The following is a 14222-nucleotide window of genomic DNA, read 5'->3' on the forward strand; positions in this document are numbered from 1 at the left end:
AACGTGTGCAGAGGCGGGGGCCCCCCGGGGGGAGGGGGGGGGGCTGGCAGTATGTCGCTGCATGCTCCTCCTGTGAAAACACCTCCAATGGGACCAGGACAGCTGTGGCCAACCGATACCGCTTCACGGGCCATAACAAGCCTTATGACACACACACACACACACACATACACACACACACACGTGATTGTCCCCGACATATGTGCACGTGCCCCCCCCCCCCCTTTCCCTATATTTCATTCATACAGCCCACTCCATCACCTCCCACGCTGCCGCTTAGTGCTCAGGTGAAACATGGTGGTCTGACTGTGCTTAAGTTAAGCACAAAACAACATAATGAAGAAATAAATGAACAAACAAAGCACGTGGATTTGTTCTATCAGCTTGTTTTGCATTAATAAAAAAACACCTTTTTTATATTTCATTTATTTACCAGTCACCAGATGATGAGATACATTCTCTTAAAAAAGAAATAGACAACAAAACTGATATTATTTCGAGATTTCAAAAACTATTTTACAGTATTCTTAATATATAGATTTTGTACAAAATAAAAGTCAGTAAAAGGAGCAAAGAGACATCTTAGAAAACAGAGAAAAGAAGGGTTAGGAGTTGACTCAAACAACTACCACATGTAGGAGTGACAAAGACCAATCTCTTTGATAAATAAATATAGGAAAATTAGACATCATATAGCTCTCTTTCCAATAGCCGGGCGTTACTACACGTCTGCAGCTTTCAACGTGACGCCTCTGTGAGGCCCAAATTCCTCGCATTTTCCTCACGGAGATTATCTGGAACCAGCGCGACTAAAAGCCCTGAAATAAAGGTATTTACTCCGATAATGGGTCCGATAGTCTGTGCTGTGCTTGACCTTTGGCTGTAAACCCCCCCGCCCCCGCCCCCCGCCCTGCCCTGCTCTTAACCCCCCCATCATTTCCCTTTGTGGGCAGGGAGTCTCCTTCAGGGAACTGGAGAATACGGGTGTCGTTTTCCTCTCTCAAGGCTGCGAGAAACAAGCTGGAGAATCCCACAGCTGAGGGGAGTGTGTGTGTGTGATGGGGGGGGGGGGGCGGGGGGGGCACCGTAGTGGAACACAGGAAGGTCACCACCCGGACTGTGGATAATTCAGACGTGTCCTCGTTGGTCCTTAGAATTTCAACAATACAACAACAACTACAAGACAACAGAATATACACACAAAAAGTGGATGTGGATGGGGGGGCTGAGGGTGTGTGGGGGGGGGCAGAACCACCCACATAGACTCATGCTCTCGGATCAGCTGATTGTTTTCTCCTTAATGACGTCCCATCAAACCCATTTGAGTATTTGAAGCACTGAAAACGTGGAAACAAGGAAATACAAAATACCGACATTGGGGATGATTTACAATACGAGTACACACACACACACACACACACACACACACACACACACACACACACACACACACACACACACACACACATTGATTGATCGCACTGACACAACAGGCGCTTGTTCTTCCTTCCCCTCTGAGGGGACGCTGGTCCTTCTCAGAGCAGGACGGCAGAGCGACTCGACGTTAATCACGGCCTCGCGTTGCTTTCTCGGCGCATTACGTCGCCCGGGGGGGGGGGGGGGGGGTGGTGAGAGATGGGAGGACAACATGTTAGATTCTCAATAATGACGCATCGCCGCCGCATCACTTTGGAGATTAAAAGCAAGATGCTGAATTTCAATCGGGACACCTTAATGGCTGCGTGTGAGAAATGGTCATTGAGAGGAAGCTGGCGGCTCAGGTGAGATGCAGCATTTTAATCCACCAAATTGCATGTCGCCAGTGATGATTAAATCGACTTAACGGTGTAGTGACAGCATTCTTTACTGAAGGCTAAAGGGCAATGACACGACGTTACATCCAGGAGCCTCAAGGACTAAACGCATGTGAGGTATAAAAAAAGAAAACAACTAAACGATCTGATGAGTTCAAACAGAAAAACAGATTTTCAGCAGCATTGGTCTACGGTTCTAGTCCCAAACGATGTGAGAAAAGGTTCAATTTGAATTCAATACCAAGACTTTGATGCACTTATTGTAAGTCGCTTTGGATAAAAGCGTCAGCTAAATGACATGTAATGTAATAAAAGACCTAATCAATGGAGCCTGTGTTTACGTCCCATTCTGCAGCTTCCTCACGCGACGTGCCGAGCTCTGCCCCCGCTGCTCTGAGACGGGACCCACTTGCCATAAAGTGCATTGAGAGTTAAGTTCTCACGTTGGACGGTGAGAAGCAGTGACGGGCAGCACAGCTGAGAGATTGTCATCACAGTACAGCTGATAAGGAGAAAAAACCAATGTGACGTGAACTACATCTCTCAGGGGGGGGGGGGGCAAAAGAAGACAACATAGCGGGAGGGGAGCGTTGGTCCTAAAGTCTCTGTGCCGAGTCAGGAATGTCACAGTTGAGCACAGCGTGTCATGGGCGGGGGGGGCTGGGGGGGGTAAGTTCTGTCCCAGACTTCAGCCTGGCACCCAGCTCTGGTTGCTGTGGCCTTGCTGCGGTCCAGTCAGACCACTCATCCCCATGCCCATGGTCACACCCATGCCCACCCCCATGCCCATGCCCACCCCCTGGGCCAGGGAGCAGTCGAAGTTAAAGTCCATCTCCTCCCCGGAGTCCATGATGTCATGGAGCAGGATGGACTCCACGTCGCAGTCCAAGCTGCCGTGGAACATGTCGATGTCCAGGTCGGCTGGTAGTCTCTCGTGGGGGTGAGGGTGGTGGTAGCCGTGGTAGTTGCTACCTACGCTGCCATTGCCCATCCCCTGGCCGTGGTGGTACGGCCCGTCGGCCATGCCCTGGTGCTGTGGATCGGGGTAATGGTTGTGGCGGGGGTGTGGGGCAGCGGCCACGTGGCACGAGTCCTGGGGCATGCCGAGCATACCTGCTGGGTTGGGGGGGAGGGTGGTGGAGGCGGGGAGGTGCGCATGCGATGGCGGGCTGTACAGGTAGGGAGCTTTGTGGCCGTAGGCGTGCAGCGGGTTGCCGTTGCCACGCGGGATGAGGGCCACGGCCCGCGGCGGCGTGCTGCTATGGCTGTGGCTGAGGTTGTGACCGTTGTGAGCGAGGCTGAGAGGTGAGCTGTGGTTGGTGACGCTGTTGTGATTATGACCACTTGTATGGCTGTGAGTTCTATTGTGGCCGTGAGCCGAGCTGTGACTGTGAGTTCCGTTGTGGCTGTGGCCGTTGAGGTGGCCCGGGTGGTGGCTGTGAGGCCCGGAGCCCACTCCATTACTGGCCTGGCCCATCATGGGATGGCTTTCCCTCTCCTGCCCCAGCATCATGTCCTTGGAACAGTACTGTTGCCTGGCCGGGCCGCCTGTAAGCAGACTCTGCAGGGCGTTGGTGCTGGAGTACGCCCGCATGGTACCAGAGAAACTCGCCGGCTTGTTCTCCTGAATGGTCTGCATGGGGGAGTGGTGGCGCAGCATCCCCATGCCCGTGGCCCCGTAGGCGCCGGCCCCGTAGGGACTCTGCCCCTTCCCTCCAGAACTGTAGTGGTACACAGGGGTCGGGTGCTTGTGTCGTCCAACAGCCGGATGCTGTTGGTGTTGCTGCTGCGGCGGGTGGTGGTGATGGTAGCTATCCTCCACCAGCTGCTCCTCCAGGCTGATGGCGCCGGTCAGGTTAGCTAGTTGGGGCAGCTGCTCAAGGGGAGGACAGAGATTCCCCGCCCCCCTGGAGGGAGACCGGGCACTGGTCGGTGAGGGGTAGAGGTGGGGGGAGGTGGAACAGGACAGGCCACCCTCCTCGGGTTCCTCCGGCTCTCCCTCGGCGAGTATGGGGGAAAGACGGCCGCTGAGGGTGGAGGCTGATGAGCTGGCTCGGGAATGGAGGTCCGTCCAGGCATCAAACTCTCCATCTATCCCAGATGCACCTCCAGCTCCAGGGAGGCCTTTCCGTGGCGGGCTGCTTCGGTCGGGGGAACCCTGGAGCCCAGCCACAACCGGCCCTGCTCCGGTCCCGGGACGGCCAACCCTCTTGCCTCTGACGCGGCCCTTGCTTTTCAGGTATTTGGTGCTGTTGTCCATGGAGACTGCTCGCCGGCGGGGGGACTTGCCCATTTTCCCTCCATCTGGGTTCAGCATCCACCAAGAGCTCTTCCCTGTTCCCTCGTTCTGCACCCTGATGAAGCGTGTGTGGAGGGACAGGTTGTGTCGAATGGAGTTCTGCAGAGAGATGACAAAGACACTTAGTGAGTGAAAGATCACAATAAATCGTGTTCACATCCAATTCGTACAAAACTGCTGTTCTACAGTGAGAAAAATGTAAAGAACATTGAAACACGTTTGAAGGACAGCGGCAGCCGGCACAGCGAACCGACCGAGCTTCAGCCGACCCGAAAGGACCTGAGACTCCAGACACCATCCCTCATGTGCGTCAATCCTCCCACATTCATTTCCACCCGTCCGTCCTCGTCGACTTCTGCTTCCTGCCGGGCTGACGGAGGAGCCGCGGTACGTTTTGAAGTCGCTGCCAGTCTGGCTTAGCGCCAGCGCCGTCTCCCTCGCTCTCCTGGCTCCGACGGGAGGACGTATTGGAAGACTGAGCCGGGAGGAAGGCAGGCTAATAGATGTTTCCCACCCCTCCGACATCTACCTTCACCGCCGATCTCCCTCCCTTGTTCTGTCTTCATCACGATCTCTGCTTCTCAACTGCTCCCCATTTTGTTTGTTTTCTTAGTTCTTCTTTTTGCACATAACAGTCGATTTCCACTTCCCCTCTCAATCCGAGTGTCTCCAATTGTACAGTTTGTCACCAATTACTTTATTATTATTCTCTATATGTGCATGTACAGTCACTGACTCAGTAATTCATGGCATATAGGTTGTCTTTTCATTTTACTCTCATTTATCTCACAGGTTCCTGGTGTGCATTGTCATTGCCGCTCTGCTCTTTGTTGTGTTTGAGGCATTTCAACGTTCACGCAGAAGAATATCACATGAAAACCTCCTCCCCTCCTGCGGTTCAGGAATACACCGGGACAATAGAATGTTTCGATGGTTCTCACACTTCCACCATCTCCATTATGTTGTGGATTATTTGTATTCAGACTGAATTGCACGGCAGGGAAACAAATAAATCAAATTGCACATGAGCACATAAACGGGAGGCGAGCAGAATTCAGGGGATCTGTGAATGCCTCCCTGGGTTTTCTCGCCGTGACACCTCTGGCATTGGGTAGCCATGGCAACCGGGTAAACGTGCAACCGCAGGACTATATCATATTGTGGTTGGAGTCTAGAGACTGAGGGAGGGAGAGACGTTGGGAGGGTGGGGGATGGGGGGGGGAGGATGCAAGAGGAGGCGGCTGTTTTGATGCTGCGGCTCCAACACTAAACAGTCTTTCATCTCAGCAGTGCAGGTCCGCGGGGGACGCCCGCTCCCCGCTTCTGACGGCTCCGCTACGTGCCAGCGCCAACTACCCGCCTCGCCCTGGCAGCGCCCCGCGCCTATCGCACCGCTCTGAACCATCCCCATCGGGTCCCGCGCAGCCCCGAATTAAAACATATGTGCGCTTGTAAAGCCGAAGCTCTTCATGCTACGACTCTGTGTGACCCGTGGAATCACAATTTATCCCTCAACGAGAGGAGAGCAGCCCGTTGAACTTGGAGGGGATTTGTGCTCATCCCAAACCCTCTTTATCTGATGAATCCACCTGCTGGAGAGATTTGAGAGAATCTGGAGGCTGGCCAGCGATGGCATCGTCATCACTGGCCGCTTGCTTCCTGTCGTGTAGTTTTCCACCACATGTTGTTCTCTGTCATCCTGTGTGTGTGTGTGTGTGTGTGTTCTAGAATCTAAGAATAGCTCGGGTTGCAGGTGGTTCCGCTGTGGGTGTGGTGCTGTCCGCCTGCTGTTGCCTCGGTCTGAGTCAGGGGCAATTTGGCCAGCCTACGGCCCTCACGCCCCCGAAACAAGCAGTCACTGCTAATCCCCCTCCATCCCACAGTAATCCCAGACAATCCTGGGCTAATCCCAAGTTGATTCGGGGGCACTCCCAGCTGGGTGTCTCACGCGGAGCCATGCCAGGTCGCCACGAACACAGCCCGGATATACCGTGATCCAATAGTAATACGGCATAAGGGAAGTTTGAGATGTGGGAAATAGGGACACTACAGACCCCTCGTAGGATGTTATGGGATGTAGTGTTAAACTATCCCTGATTTCTCGGGCAACGCTCTGGTGTTGAGCGCAGTTCTGACGCCGCCATCGAATGTGCTCTGTCCTTGAGGGTCGGCTTTGCCACGTTTCTACCTCAAGGGGTTGCATAGAATAAAATTGAAAACTTTATTATGTATTAAATATTCATAAAATGGAAATTCTCTTTCAGCCCCCCGGCTTGCTGAGGCAGATGGATGAAGCCCACAGAAACATACAATGACAGTGAGGAACACACACATCACACAGCCTGGGTCCTGGAAGCTGCTTCCTATTCAAATCATACCCCTTTAATACAATGTGCCTCGTAGTGAGGGCTCTAAATAATGAATGAACCAGTGGCTTATGCAGAGAGACGCACGGCCTGCTGCCACGATGCTGAAAAGAAGGAACATCTTTCCTTATCCCCAGCCCACTAACACCAGTCAATCAGGCTGAAAGGGGTTAAATTGGACATAAAGCAAAAGAGGATAAGGGAAAGAGTTTATGGACCAATCAAAGTCAATTAAGGTGAACAAGGTGCTATTGGATGCAGGAACACAATCAGATTAGGTTCAACTCTCATTAAGGCCTAAAAGTCCCAATAGCTGATTTAGATATTTAGACAATGGGGAGAAAGCCGTCTTTGTCCACAGATTAGAGGCTTTTTTTAACTGGCTCAAGGAAGGAGACTTTTCTTGTGTTGGTCAAATATGTTACTGCTCAATACATGTTGATCCAAACTAGGTTCCTGAATCTCATGCTAGTGTTGGGAATCGACAGCCCAAATAAAGGCCTCACTAACTATTCAATCCACCTGCATATCGGTGCCCAATAAGCCGCCCGCCGTCCGTCCACAGACCGTCAGTCAGCTGACGGCGCCCAATTTGAGCAAATCTGTTTCCGTTAGCGTTGCGTACTGGCGGCAGCTGTCCTGGGGTGTACAGCGGGAGTTGGGGGGGCCTGGGGTAAAGGGTGGGAATACAGACATACCACAAGGGGCCCCTCCACGTCACACAAAGGGATGCCCTCAAAATGCCCCCCCTCCACAGACCCCGTCCCCCTCCACCGGAGCCCGCTCAGGGGCTTTTCCCCGCTAACACACCGACACACATGCTCACACAGAGGGGGCGAGGAAACCGGGTCAAACGGTTTATAGGACCCATCTTGTGGCTCATTCAAACAGAACTGAGTGACGAACTGAGGGCCGCGACTGGGGTCTGGGAACCGGCGAAGAGAAACCCACTCACCCGACTCAAACAACCTCAAGGGGTGAAGCGGCGTGGCGCACTCGCCCCGGCTAAGAACACAGCAGCTGTTCTTGTAGTGGCAGCGAGTAAAAGCCGTTTGCCACTCGACTGGTGTTACCAAACCATTTCATGCAGAATGGAGCCATTATGTATCGTCAAAGGGTATCCCTCTATGGCGCGCATTCATTGGATAAGCCTAAATCAAGGGGGAGTAACAGAAGCACTAACTGTGTTTATTGTGATGCTGTTTTTGCCCGTGCAGAAGGCAGGGGGGGGGGGGGGGGCAGATCAGAGGGGGAGGGGAGGTCTCTACACAGGCAGTTTTGTTCAGCACAGGAATGAGTTTTGTCAGCTAAGCCCGTCTGCAGGCTATTGGTGGAAATTAGCGGCGGCTAAATATTCGCTTTCCATGATTGATGTCACGGCTGGCGTCGTCCCTTTGAAGGGAAATAAAGAATTTAGAGCCATGTGGATTAATAGGGACAGGGCTGGGGGGATTTCACGTGTCTGAGGGGGACTTGAAGAGGGACTGAAGGGCCTAATGGCTGCACAGATATGGCACAATGCAGCTCAGACGATACGGTGTATCAGAGAGTGAAAGAAGACAAGTGAGACTACGACTGTGAGTACAGGCGAGAAGATTGAACATGGTGAGAGAGAGAGAGAGAGAGAGAGAGAGAGAGAGATATGGAGCTATTTGCCTCAGAAGCCCAGAGTCAGATGATTAAAATCCCTTTAGGAGGCTTCTTTAAGAGAGACAGATGGGCAGACTGGTCTGTTTTTGGAATGCAATCAAATTGAAAAGATTAAAAAGGAGGCTCTTTTATTAGGAGGTGAGAAACAGTTGCTTCTCTGCCACATGCCACCATCGCCTCCACAAGCAGTGGTCACGACTGCATTGGCATGCGACGCACATCCCGGTCCTTGTTGGAGAAGAAATAAACATGGGGTTAAGAAATGCGAGTCCTAGTGCAGCACTGTGGGGTCTCTGGGAATTGGCAGCATTTTTGATTTCTTGAATAAATGCCTGTGACAGGAAAGACTGAAAAACTTCAGGCTCTGATTTCTTGTGGAATCATTTCAGGAGACTGTAAAGTGAGTGAGAGTAACTGAAGGACGTTTTCAACAACAGCCGCACCATTACACAGCGAACGGCTGATCTGCACAGGTACAATTCAAATGCCTCGGCTGCCACTGTACTCCAAAAGACTGAGTTTGCAGAGCGGAGTGATTCAAGCATTCAAAGGTGCTCGCTATTATTCCACAGCGCCGCAGGAGGGCCATTTATGAAAAGGCTTAAATGGAAAGCGAGTGTGTGGTCGAGTCTCGTGGCCTCCGATCAGGATGCGGCTGTGGCCCGAGGGGTGTAATGGAGGTGGGGGTGGGGGGGATTCCTGCCTGACTGTGCACTAATTGCATCCATATCTCTGGCGAGTCATCAGCCGTGCCCCCCCCCCCCCCCGTGGCGCCATGCAGGGCAAGGGCTGGCATCGGCGGCGGCGGCAGCGTGCGCCCGGGTAAAAATAGCATGCGGACAGATTAGTGGAGCATCTGAGAGCCGGACAGGGGATCGGAAAATCCGCCTGCCCCCCCGATGCAGGCGAGCGTTTCCGGCGGGCGCCAAAGGGGACACAATCTGGGCACCGCGGCTGACGCCCACGCGCAGAACGGGGGGGGGGGGGGGGGAGCCTCAGAGCGAAAGGAGCCCCTGCCGGGTTTTTTTCTTCCTTTGGGACCTGCGAGGAAGGCGGACCTTGCGCCCTCCCACTGAGGATTCACACAACAGGTGTTGGGGGCCGGGCCACCTGTGGGGCCGGCCGCCTGCTCGCACTTCACACCTCCACCAGGGCGCCAACTAACATTTTCCACCGGGCTCGCCATGCGTTTGTGAGACCAACATGTTTATGGAGAGGCTTTTGCGGCACTTTTTTACAAGATTTACATGTTAAGTGCGCCAAGTCCATCTGCATTTATGTAAGCGCCGGTGTGTGTGTGTGTGTGTGTGTGTGTGTGTGTGTGTGTGTGTGTGTGTGTGTGTGTGTTTAATAGCCAACAGGCACCGTGTGGATTCGATTACACTGATTCCTCCCTCGGCCGAGTACAAAAAGCTGTCGGCCAACGGCGGCATGAATGCAGACTCTGGCTTTTTTTTCCACGAATCGTCCTCCACGTAATCTCATCGATAACAATGAGAATCTCGTTTCCCACATTCTAAAGGTCAGTGCACAGCTCTGATCACACTTTAATAAACATCATTCTCAGCGTTTAATTTAATTCCAGCAGAGCAGGAAACTCACAGGCAGCCATGCAAAATTCATTGGATCGTCCATTTAATTGCTTCACTTTCACAGCGCAGAGAAGAATGACCACAATCACAGGGAAGGGAAAAAATAATGCACAAATACACAGAAACTCAGGCACACATGTGCAGCACACACACACACACACACACGCACACACACACACACACACACACACACAGTCAAGTGGCAGCTTTGCTTCCATTTGAATAAAACCCAACTCACAATTGTTTTGGACCGCCTCCATGAAGCGGCTCCACGTATCTCTGTCATCACACATTCTTAACTCTTACCTAAATTAGCAAACTGATAGGAACACACACACACACACACACACGCACACACACACAGCTACCTATGCACACACTCCGTCACACGCCACACACAGCCTGGCACACCGGGCACGCTCATTACCGCGATGCCAAGCTACCAGTTGCTAAGGAGACCTGTGGGAGAGGGAGGGTTCCTTGTTGTTGCCATAGCAGCCGGCTTGCTCCCTGCCAACGCTCTCCCTCGGGGAGGAGGAAAAAAAAAGGCAAGAGGTGGGGGGTGGGGTGGGGGGGTGACGTGGGTAGAGGTAGGGGGCAGCGGTCTAATAGGACTATGAGGTGCAGGGAACTTGATTAGCCGTCAGCGTGCAGCAGCCTGCAGACTCCCACTTACTCCCAGTAAGCCCCTCGGACGCACACCTCCACGCAGGAGGAGAAAAGGGGGGGGGTTGTTTGTGTGTGTGTGTGTGTGGGGGGGGGGGGGGCGGGGGGTTAAGTTTCAGTTTATCCGTTGGGGTGGGAGGTGGGGGGGGTGAGACAGAGGTGGGTGAAGAACAGAAAATAGGGAACAAAGGGCCGGGTGTTGAATGTGTGTGGGGGGGGGGGGCAGGGGAGGGGGGAGTGGTACACTATTTGGTCGTTAAAGGCCGTGTGAAAGCGGTTCTGTCTGAAGCCGCGCCTCCTCCTGACCGACCTTGACCTTCAGTTACAACAAGCCAAACACACAAACAGCACATTGTTCCCCACCCTCCATATAGAGAGTAGGGTTATTCTAAAGGGGGGGGGGACTGGATTTAGATCCCCACAGATTGGTTTTTGTTTTTAAAATATCAGAAAAATAAGAGAAAGATTGCACCAGTTTGCTAAAAGAAATGTGGAAGCTACAATCTTATAGACACTGAAATGTGAGGCTGATAAAACACAGATTTACCAGATTGTGAGGTCTTTATTGTGTGTTTCCTTGTAGCTGCAGTGTTGACACTGACACTTCATTCACTTTGGTAGGGATCAGATTTGTGAATTAAGGCTTTAAACTCCACCTGAAGTTATGCTTAAATTGACAACTTATCAAACTTCTTTCAAAGGGACACAACCGCCTCCCCTTCGCCTGGAAATCTGATGAGAAATATTAATTTGATTAAATCCTCAACGTAAAACCAGAGAACCTGGCTTCAGTTTTCCTCTCAATGCTGTAGGAAAGTCAAAGGTGTCACTCAAAAGTGCTAAAAGACCATTTATATTCCACATTGCAAAAGAATCCTGGTCCATATTGTCTGACAACCCACACTGCTGGTTGGCTCCTTAGTACTGAAGGAGGGGGGGAAGGAGGGAAGGAGGGAAGGAAGGAGGGAGGGAAGGAGGGAAGGAGGGAAGGAGGGAAGGAAGGAGGGAGGGAAGGAAGGAGCTGCCTCGACCGACCCGAGCTCTGACGAAAAGGAGGAAGGCTGAGAAGGAAAGAGGAGATGAAGGGGACAAAAAAGGAAGGATTTACCGCTCCTAACTCCCCCATCCCTCCCTCCCTCCGTGTCCTGAAACAAAAAAAGCCCAATTAAGTCAGTTTGAGTTTGGGTCTCTTGTGTGTGTGTGAGAGCAAAAATGTGTATCCAAATCATGATTGTGTGCGCAATAAATGGAAATAGAGGAGCAACGCACTGTAAGTTAGGGGGGAGCAAGGTTTGTTGGGCTTGTGGGGGAGGAAGGGGACGGGTGAAGCTCTCTCTCTCCCTCTCTCTCCCTCTCTCCCCCCCTCCCTCCCTCTCTGTCCCCCCCTCCCTCTCTCCCTCCTCGACGGGAGACGCTGAAATATTAATCGGCAGCTCCAGCCTCAGACTAGTGAACACAATCGCTTCAAACTCCCACCCTAATGAGTGTGTTCATGAATGGCTAATGTGCACAGATGGGGGGGCTGATGACTGGATGGATCGCAACGGGGTGAGGTGAGGCAGGGAGAAGGAGGAGGAGGTGGGGGGCGGGGGGGGAGCAGAGGCGTGCCCTGACCTTTTAAGAGCCTCCTGAAAACCTAATTAAGAAAAGCCCGGCGCTACTCTTCCTTTCTTTCACGCCGTCTCCCCCCCCCCCCACACACACAGATAACCCCCTTAAAGAAAGCACATTAAAACTGTTCTTGGCCCCCCCGGGGCACACGGACAAGGCTCTGAGGAGCGAGGTGACGCCTCGTGCTCCCACAGAGAGACGGTGAGTCACATGTCAGCGACGGGTTGAACTGAATCTCAACCAGCGGCGTGTAGAGGCCAAAGTGCCCTCTCTTCTCTGGGAATGTTAATGCCTCCCATGCATTTTTTATGGTGGAACCTGACCTGTTCTGTAGCCCCCCCCCCCGAGACGCATTCTGCACCGAGCGCCCTCAGCACCGACGCCAGGAACACGCCGGGTTAGCGCGTCTTCACCGGGCCTCGCCATGACCTTAGAGGCCACCGACGGATCAACAGCATCCAGCCGCCGCAGACGCACACGTGCAGACGCACACGTGCAGACGCACACGTGCAGACGCACACGCCCAAGTGCATAGACATCTAATTAGAGGAGTGAGATGACCTAAATCCTAACCTCTCTGGGCAGGCGGGACGGGAGATTAAGGGCGGGAAAATGGACGGGGCCTGGTGGCAATGACCAAGCCCATGGCGTCGCTGCGGCTAAAGCCAATGCGTGACTGCGGGTTGCGTCATGTGACATGAAGCTGCAGGTTTTACTCGTGGTTTGATGAGTTGGATGCTGGTCGTTAGTTTAGGAGCAGCATTTCGTTTCCTTTAAGTCTAAAGAACTCATTCTTACCTGCAGACCTCAAAAAGGATGCTGCCGTGCAAACGTGCAGCATCACAAGCTGCTTCCCCCCCCTCGTCCCCCCCCCACCACCCCCCACGTTTCCTGCCTTGACTGCCAACACACTCCGGGCATCAGTGGAGGTTCTGAGAGGGGAATTAACCTTTAGAGGGGCATCGTTCACTGCGCTTCAAGAGGTGAAGACGGGCTTCACTTCTTTGCATTTATCACCCTCTGGTTTTTTAGCATCTACAACTTGCAGATGATTCATCTACAACGTTGATGAATCATCTGCAGATCTATTTCCCTGCAAACCAAATCTACAGTAAAGTCAAAACATCAAATACCTTTAAGTGTCCCGTCTTCTCATTTTCACACGCTTTTACAAATTCATTCCTGAAGCTCACGGACCCAAAGACACTGAAGGACGATTATTGAACGCCGATTGCATCGATGTTCAGACGCCAGACGCGGCCCGATGGAAGCCCATTTACTGTTAAGTGAGGGGCCGTGAGTCATGTGACCCCACACACACACACACACACACACAGCAGTCAGCAGCGTTGCATGAGCTGATACACACATGTGAGGTACACCTGTGTGTGTGTGTGTGTGTGTGTGTGTGTGTGTGTGTGTGTGTCTGTGACCCAGCACTACTGCAAGGGGGTCGGGGGGGACGTTTCCGCCTGAGCGCGACTGTCAGCGGGAATCAGTCAGTCCGACAGTGTGGCGGGACGCGAGGATCATTAGTGGACGCACGGGGAGAGGCAGCAGAGTGGAGGGGAGGAGAGGAGGAGAGGGGGGGAGGGGGGGAGGGGGAGAGGGGGAGAGGGGGAGAGGGGGGGGCAGCGAGTCGGGCATCACGTCTTAATATCCGTCTTGAGAGCATTACACACACAGCGGTGCACTTTCCTCTCAGTCACGCAATCGCCCCGTGTGTCATTTTCTCCCCCTGCCCCCCCCCTCTGCATCTCCGATTGACCCTCCCCGTATCTCTCGAGCGGAGCCCCCACTTAAGCCTTTCCCTCAGCTCCTCGTCTCTCTCCACTCGCCCTGCAGTGAGCTCCGTGGACCCGACAAGACGAAACGCCGTTTGTGTTAGTTAGACACGAGCTGCTTTCCCTTTGACCTTTCACCCCTCGGCTCATCCAGATGTCAATGTCCTCCATCGTTCCCTTCGTCACCTCCCTCTCTGCAGAGCGATTGGACCTTCTGATGTCCTTGTATTCCTCTCTGACCCGTGCTGCTGCATTCCCAGATCGACGGGCCTGCCACTTAACAAAAAGCTTTGACAAAGCTAGCCGGGTTAGCACAAGTGCTAATTCTCCCCTAATTTGCTTACTCCAGGTTCCAGGTGTACGGCTCCAGCGTTTATCCCACACCGATAAGGTCCACTGCGTATTCTTTTGCCCCAGTGAAACGTTTACGGGAGTCGTTT

At 53.0% G+C, this 14222-nt stretch overlaps 1 protein-coding gene across 1 annotated transcript in view; it reads right to left on the reverse strand.

The window, feature by feature from the left end:
• Positions 1–258: 258 nt before the first annotated feature.
• LOC119197981 (forkhead box protein O6-like) overlaps positions 259–14222 on the reverse strand; it is an 18645-nt gene continuing 4681 nt past the window's right edge. The window contains exon 2 of the mRNA XM_037454736.2: positions 259–4212. Within this exon, the coding sequence (XP_037310633.2) occupies positions 2503–4212 (1710 nt within the window). The 3' untranslated portion in view covers positions 259–2502. The remainder of the gene's footprint in view (positions 4213–14222) is intronic.

Source organism: Pungitius pungitius, chromosome 11 (genome assembly GCF_949316345.1).
Source record: "Pungitius pungitius chromosome 11, fPunPun2.1, whole genome shotgun sequence".
Taxonomy (NCBI): Eukaryota; Metazoa; Chordata; class Actinopteri; order Perciformes; family Gasterosteidae; genus Pungitius; species Pungitius pungitius.